Source organism: Lissotriton vulgaris, chromosome 1_2, assembly GCF_964263255.1.
Source record: "Lissotriton vulgaris chromosome 1_2, aLisVul1.2, whole genome shotgun sequence".
NCBI classification, from domain to species: domain Eukaryota; kingdom Metazoa; phylum Chordata; class Amphibia; order Caudata; family Salamandridae; genus Lissotriton; species Lissotriton vulgaris.
Window position 1 is genome coordinate 207,869,958 of NC_141686.1, and position 8,114 is coordinate 207,878,071.

The 8,114-nt window shown below is 40.9% G+C and overlaps 1 protein-coding gene across 1 annotated transcript; it reads left to right on the plus strand.

The window, feature by feature from the left end:
• Positions 1–4,305: 4,305 nt before the first annotated feature.
• Positions 4,306–5,244, plus strand: LOC147734979 (olfactory receptor 5AP2-like). Its single transcript, XM_086953720.1, has one exon. It carries the CDS (start codon positions 4,306–4,308, stop codon positions 5,242–5,244), a length of 939 nt encoding a protein of 312 aa, XP_086809846.1.
• Positions 5,245–8,114: the final 2,870 nt, after the last annotated feature.

Consider the following 8,114-nt stretch of genomic DNA (forward strand, 5'->3'; position numbering starts at 1 on the left):
ATCACTATTGAGCCAGACTTAAGGGTCTTCATTGGTACAAGGGATTTCTACAATGTACTCCCCTTTTGTACCGCTTTTGGCCGCCATAAGTGTGGCAGGGTATGCTCAGACGTGAGTCCCTTGCTCACTTTGCCACTGGATTCAAGCAAGCAGGGTTGAAGACGGCTGGAATGCCAGAAACCGGTCCTCGGAAGCTTGTTTCCGGTCCAGGGAAGACATGGCTTGGCAGTTCGGGCTGGACTGTTCACATGAGGCGCAGGGTCAGACTGATTTTTATATAGCCATGTTTGAACTGGGGTGGCAGAGTGGTCTAAAGAACGGTGATGGATTAAACCCAGATCTTTTGACTGGGTGTGAGTGTTTGATTGATTCAGATGCTCCGTCCATCACCACCCCCTTTTGTACCGCTTTTGGCCGCCATAAGTGTGGCAGGGTATGCTCAGATGGCTGGAATGCCAGAAATCGGTCCTCGGAAGCTTGTTTCCGGTCCAGGAAAGACATGGCTTGGCAGTTCAGGCTGGACTGTCCCCATGAAGCACAGGGTCAGACTGATTTGCATATAGCCATGTCTGAACTGGGGTGGCAGAGTGGGCTAAAGAACGGTGATGCATTAAACCCAGATCTTTTGACTAAGTGTGAGTGTTTGATTGATTCAGATGCTCCGTCCATCACCACCCCCTTTTGTACCGCTTTTGGCCGGCATAACTGTGGCAGGGTGTGCTCAGACGTAAGTCCCTTGCTCACTTTGCCACTGGATTCAAGCAAGCCGGGCTGAAGACGCCTGGAATACCAGAAACCGGTCCTCAGAAGCTTGTTTCCGGTCCAGGGAAGACATGGCTTGGCAGTTCGGGCTGGACTGTGCCCATGAGGCACAGGGTCAGACTGGTTTGCATATAGCCATGTCTGAACTGGGGTGGCAGAGTGGGCTAAAGAAGGGTGATGGATTAAACCCAGATCTTTTGACTGGCTGTGAGTGTTTAATTGATTCAGATGCTCCGTCCATCATCACCCCTTTTTGAACCGGTAATTCTGCACTTTTTCTGCTGCAAGGAAGTCCATGGCCTCTTTTATCCATATAGTGTATTTATGAGCAGCTATCTCCACATCATCATCCCTTATGCTTATTAAACAAAGTGTATCTACTAGGGTTCTTTTGGGTTTATGTGAGTTTATCTTGCTCCAAGATCTGAGATTAAGAATCCCTGTGCCTGATGCTCTGGCCACCTTTTGTAACTGAGGAGGGCAGATAGAAAAAAAACAGCCTTATGGTCAGACCATAGTAGGGGGAGAATGTCTGTGACTGGTAGGTGAGTATTGTTTGAGAAAATCCAGTCCAGTGTTTGGCCCACTAAAGGGGTGAGAGCATCAATTCTTTCGTCAAAGCCTACAGTCCCCATGAGTTCTAACAAATGGATAGTGTCCCTGTTGTTATAGTTTTCTAAGTGAAAGTTAAAGTTACCTAGTACTAGATAATCGGAACAGATGACTTGGTGCTCTATTAAGGTGCTCATATTTGCGAGAAAGGTTTCTCTTAGCCCCCGGGGCGGAGGGGGTATAATAGTATTCCGTTTAATGAATAGTTTTTCGTTAATTCAATTTGAAAAGAGATATTTTCTCAGCTTGCAACATTTGTGCCTGGAGTGTACATTTTTAATGGAATCTCTAATAATGATACTGATAATCATAATCAAACTGAGTGCTGGGATGTGAGGCAGTGTCCGCCCACCCTCCTCCTGTTTAAAAAGGCGCCTTTGAGCTAATGAGCTGACGGGTTCTAGTTGATGCACCTGAGCCCAACGAGTGGTACAGAGACCTGAGAAGAATTTGGGCAGCATTTCCAGCACCACCAAAAAGAATGTGTTGCTCTCTACTGAAGAAGGACAACTATCCTGAAACACATGTCCAGAGATATACAGCACTGGCTGCACCAACAAGGATGAAAATCTAAAGCCTGACACCGAATTAAGTGTTATCATGCACTGCATTTAAAATTATGCATCTGGGCAAGCTGAGTGCTTGGATGGGAGTCAGTGTGCACCCACCCTCTTCCTTTTGGTAGAAGAGGTTGTCCTTGAAGACATTAACGTTAAACATGAACTGCCCTCTTAATGTTTATTCAGTGGAAATGTAGTTGTAAATTGTTTCTTTCATTTTGAAGATCTGTTCTATCATGAATATTCTTAAGAGAAGTAACCTTTTTACACTGATTTTAGAACGCGCCTTCTGAAGTTAATGCAATTTTGTATCCATATTTAAAGGTTTGAGAACATCAGGGATGGAGGAACATTTTCTTTTATTTAATATCTGTTTATTAGATTTTTTATAACATATAATTATCTCATAATGTAGCAGTTCCATAAAGACAGTGTTCATGTAATCCCGTAAACAAATAATAGCAACTGTACATTTAACTGAGGTCTTTTTTATCATTAGTAAATATCACAACAGTTTGATTGGTGAGTTTATATACATTTCTTGGACTGAAAAAAATGGACAGATACATCTATGATCGCATTGCAGTTCAACAAAAGAGCAAAATTCCTTAAATAAAATCCATACTCACAGGAGCATTTTTGAACAGTAGATTTGCCTGTCCCTTCCCTTGTATGTTAAAGTACAGTGCACATCAGTAATAGCGGGTCGTACATATGTTCCTCCAGTTGTAGACTCATCATGTTCCGTGTTATCACGAAGTAAGTATTCAATGAATGGCTGTTATAGATTTCAATTTAACATATTCTGCAGAGATGATAACATCGAGCAGCAAGAGTGGTAAAGCAGTCAACCATTGGACAGATTTCACCACGCACACAACACACCCCAATGCTATTGCCAATGGCATGCAATCAAAATGTTACATACATCAGAATGTATGCTACCTCATTTCAGAATCCATGAGCTGGAGTGGATGTTCACGCCATATGCAAGAAGTCAGCTGGATCTATGGAGCACCAGGGCAATGAGATTGTCAAGATGGATCAATGTTATAACTCAGGGGTATAATTCAGTATATTTAAAAGTTAAAATGAACATGTGTATAATTAGTACATTTCAGTTTAGATAACTTGTAGCCAAAGTGCAATGCAGAGATTGCCTCAACCACAAACCTTTGACAGTGGTCATGAGGAGGGCATTTGTCCCATGTAGAGTTTGTATCACTCAGCAATCCATCCCTTAGTGCTTACTGGCAGAAAAGTGTGTGTTAATGGGTGGATCGCGGGAGGCTCACAAAGGAAAATTTCCCAGCAGGCCAGAGTCCCCTGACATCAGCCGCATACAAAAGTATGCATATATCTCTAGCGCATGGACCTCTTCAGTTTTGCAAAGCTACAAGTGCGCTATGTAGCCACAAATAGGTCCATGTGTAACTGTAGCCGGTGTATTGTGAATTTTACAAATTATCTAGTGTTGAAGAAAAGAAGGGAATCTGCAAAGGGCATTTACGGTTTTTTAACCCTCCTCGGTTGGCAGTAGTCCAGATTCCCTGGTGTGTCCATTTCACATTTCCATGGCTTTACTAGGTCTAGGCATTTTGGAAATGATAACTGTGAGTAAGGTCCCAAAATCAGTTTTCCCACTTTCAATAGGTAAATGTGGGCCAGTGTTCCCAGAGCTAGTCCAATTATAAAATAAAGTCTGATGGTGCAGCAAGGAAGTATCTTTTCAGATCAGGCACAGCAACCTACTCTGACTGGATAGGCCTATTCCATGTAAGCCCTTGGTTCCCCCCCCCCTCCAGGTCCATCAGCAAAGATTAAAGTCTAGCAAATATATGTAGACCTGGAGGTATTGGTACCCTAGTGAACAAGTATTAAAGCCTGGCCTGTACCACATTATAGTTATCAAAATTATGCCATCCAGAAAGAGCGGTTTTTGCTAATATGCACCTGTATTTGATGGATGCCATTTAGAGGAAAACCTTGATAGATGTACTTGGGAAATAGTTTTAAAGTATGTCGTGCTCTGTTATGTGTGATAAAGGAATGGATTTAATGTTTGCATACGTTGCGTTCTTATAGAAGGCTGCAGGTATTGATACTAGGAAAAAAACAATACAATATTGATGAGTTAGTGAATGGTTGAATACATTGATTAATATTGAAACAATTTGATAGAAAGGTGGAAGTGAAAACTAACAAAAGGGTCAAAGTTGTTTTAGTCTTTAATATCATGCTAAGTGCCCTTCATCATGTCCATTGTCTCCAAATTTAACTGACAATTTTTATTTTGGCAAATGGCAGCAGGATGTTAACTTTCATCACTCTCTCTCCTCATTTTTTCCATACAGTTCCTAATTCAGGATCAATGACAAGAAGTAACAAGACCCGGGTGACAGAGTTCATTCTCCTAGGACTTACGGATTACCCAAAGTTGCAAGTTCCACTCTTCGTGCTCTTCCTTCTGATCTATGCTGTCACAATTCTGGGCAATATTGGGATCATGGCATTAATTAGGCTGAACCATAAACTTCACACACCTATGTACTTCCTGCTCTGCAATTTGTCCTTTGTAGATATTTGCTATTCCTCAGTCTCTACACCTAACATGATTGTCAATTTCTTGTCAGTGAAGAAGACAATTTCCTTCACAATGTGTGCCATCCAGATGTTCATAAACTTTACAATGGGAAGTACAGAGGTTTTCCTATTGACAGTGATGGCCTATGACCGATACACAGCTATCTGTAATCCACTACTGTATTCAGTTATAATGAGCAGCAGAGCCTGTATTTACCTACTTATTTTTATATATTTGCTTGCCATCCTCAATGCACTGACCCATGCCATCTTCACTTTTACACTGCCCTTCTGTGACTCAAATGAGATCACTCATTTCTTCTGTGATGTGCCTCCAATCTTGATGATCTCCTGTGCTAATACCACCATCAATGAGATAGTCCTGATTTCACTGGCGGGAGGTCTGATACTGTTATGCCTCATAATAATACTTATTTCCTATGCTTACATTGTGGCTGCCATTCTGAAGATAAGTTCTTCTGAAGGGAGATGGAGGACCTTCAGCACTTGTTCCTCCCACTTTGTCTGTGTCATTGTATTTTTTGGGACTCTTGTCTTCATGTATGTCAAACCCTCCTCAAGTCACTCGATGGCCCAGGACAGAGTTGCATCCGTGTTCTACACAGTGGTGATTCCGATGCTGAATCCAATCATTTACAGCCTGAGAAACCAGGAAGTCAAAGAGGCTTTTAAAAAATCGATAGGCAGAATTTGTTCTAAAGAGTGACACAAACATCATTTTTTTTTGTTTTTTTAAAAGATATTTTATGTCCATCCCTGTGATATTTTATATTTTAGTTCGGTCAATTTATTTTTAAGCATTTATTTTCCTGAAAAATACACTCATGGCATTAATAATTATCATAAAGTGTGAGAATTTTTGGCCTCTGAATTTATAATGGATTGTTGGGTAAATTCCCGGTAACACAATTGGATTTTTAAAATTGGAGGGGAGTGGTGGGACTGGTCATAGGTGGCAATCACCGAAAGTGTATTATATATTGGGAATCAATTGTAGGCTTTGTGTACTGTGCTTTGGACAGAGAGTGGGAGAGAGTGTGTGTGTGTGTGTGTGTGAGAGAGAGAGAGAGATTCCTTAGAGGGTGATTGCTTAGAATGATTGATAGGGTTGACACACCCATCTCCTCATGTTAGAGGGTTATATTATATTACATTATGTACCACATAGAAGCTTTAATGTTAGAGGCTTTTAAAGCAATATATTGTATATAGTAGCTGAAGCACAGCCAAGCAAATGGTGCTCACAAAGTCTTCCTAGTAATTTTTTAAATAATTTCTCCACCTATAATGAAAAGACTACATGTGTAGTACTACTTATCATGCGAATAAGCTCCAATTTGTCCACTGTCATTTTAACAGTGTGTCAAGGAAACATATATGTGCCTTTTTGAATGGAGTCCTGCGTTTTCCTCAGTTCTGTTACTCTAGTCCAACTGATCTAGCCCAACTGATCTAGCCACTAGACCCAGCCACGTCTGGTGGTTCAGTGGACTAATGCGCCCAATGCACGGGCCTGTGTTTAACCTCATAGTCACAGGTTCAAATCCCGATGTGTCCACTCAGCCTTTCATCCATCTGAGGTCAATGAAATGAGTACTATTGAGTTGGGTACCAAGATACGTCTGTTATTCAGTGCCAAGATGCCTATGGGTGAACGTGCGCTTTACAAATACACATGTTATGTTTATGTTATTTCAATGAGAATGAAAAGTACATTCAGAGCATTTTCATGCTACACTATTTGTGTTGGGTATCCAGTTTGTTCACTTTTAGAATATTTTATTTACAGTCAAGTGGGTTTGGAATTGTGACCATATTTAGTTCCAATGCATTCCTCAAGAATATCATTCACTGATCACTTCCTGCCTAGTTCACATTTCTGTACTCATTAAATGAATGTTGGATATCACTCACTGATCACTTCCTGCCTGGTTCACATTTCTGTAACCATGAGATGAATGTTGGATATCACTCACTAATCACTTCCTGCCTAGTTCACATTTTTGTAGCCATGAGATGAATGTTGGATATCACCCACAGATCCCTTCCTGCCTGGTTCACATTTCCACAACCATGAGATTAATGTTGGATATCACTCACTAATCACTTCCTGCCTAGTTCACATTTCTGTAACCATGAAATGAATGTTCGATATCACCCACAGATCCCTTCCTGCCTGGTTCACATTTCCGCAACCATGGGATAAATGTTGGATATCACTCACTTATTCCTTCCTGCCTTGTTCACATTTCTGTAACCATGAAATGAATGTTGGATATCACGCACAGATCCCTTCCTGCCTGGTTCACATTTCTATAACCATGAGATGAATGTTGGATATCACTCACTAATCACTTCTTGCCTAGGTCACATTTCTGTAGCCATGAGATGAATGTTGGATATCACCCACAGATCCCTTCCTGCCTGGTTCACATTTTTATAACCATGAGATGAATGTTGGATATCACTCACTAATCACTTCTTGCCTAATTCACATTTCTGTAGCCATGAGATGAATTTTGGGTTGTAAGCCAAACATTTCATTTCAAAACTATATAGTTTCTAGGCCTGAATGCTAAAAAGTAACATAATGGTACTTATTCCAGGAGAGAAAAAAATGCAAATCAATTAATTAATGCCTAATTTCATTTCTCTGGGGACCGACAAGAAATGCAATCCTTTAAGATATGAATCAGAGAAGATATTATTCCAATCAAATGGCAAGCAGGGGAGGATCCTCCGCTGAGGCAGAGTAGTGTTTTCCCACTGCTCTGTGAGCAAGTGAAAAAATTAAAATAAAATGATAATTAAGCATGGTTAATATTTTATTTTTTGTCCTTGTCAGGCTGGTTAGAGGCGGGGCCAGCCGGTGTCAGAGAAACAGGGGGACGAGTGGTGGCACTCTGCAAGTGCGCATGATCGTCTGGCTGGCCAAACAGTCATGGGCACTTTGCATGATCTCCACCCTGGATAGAGAACTTTCCCAGGGTCCCAGCCCTCTCTGAGCACTGTGCCACGGCAATCAGACCAATCACAAGGCTACTATCAGTGGGCGAAAAGGACTGAAAAAAATGTGTCATTCCTCACTCTCATAGAGTTGCTTAAGATATATAGTTCATGCTTCAGCTGTTCCCCCATTTCCATATCCATTCAACTAAAGTTATACATTTAGATGTATTTAAGACTCGAATGTCCTTTAGTGATTTGCAAGCAGGATCCTATTAATAATGATACATTGTTTATATCGATGTTACCTCTTGGTCAGTTAGATTTCTTTCTTGTAACTAAGAGTGAATCTAATAAGGATGTATTTAGCTCTGTCAAAGCAGGGGGTAAACCACGAGTAACAATTATTTTGTTTGCTGTCAGTTTGTTAATGCTATCTCAGGAATATCAACTGGCTTCACTGTATCTTCCGGTCAAAATCACCATTGTATATTTGATTTGGATGTGTAAAATTAACTCTAAAATCTAAGGCCATCAGAAAGCATCCTAGTATGAACCACTTTTTTGATAAACCAATGGTCATGAAGCATTGGGGAGCATGACAGTCACTATGGGTCGCATTCTTGCTCC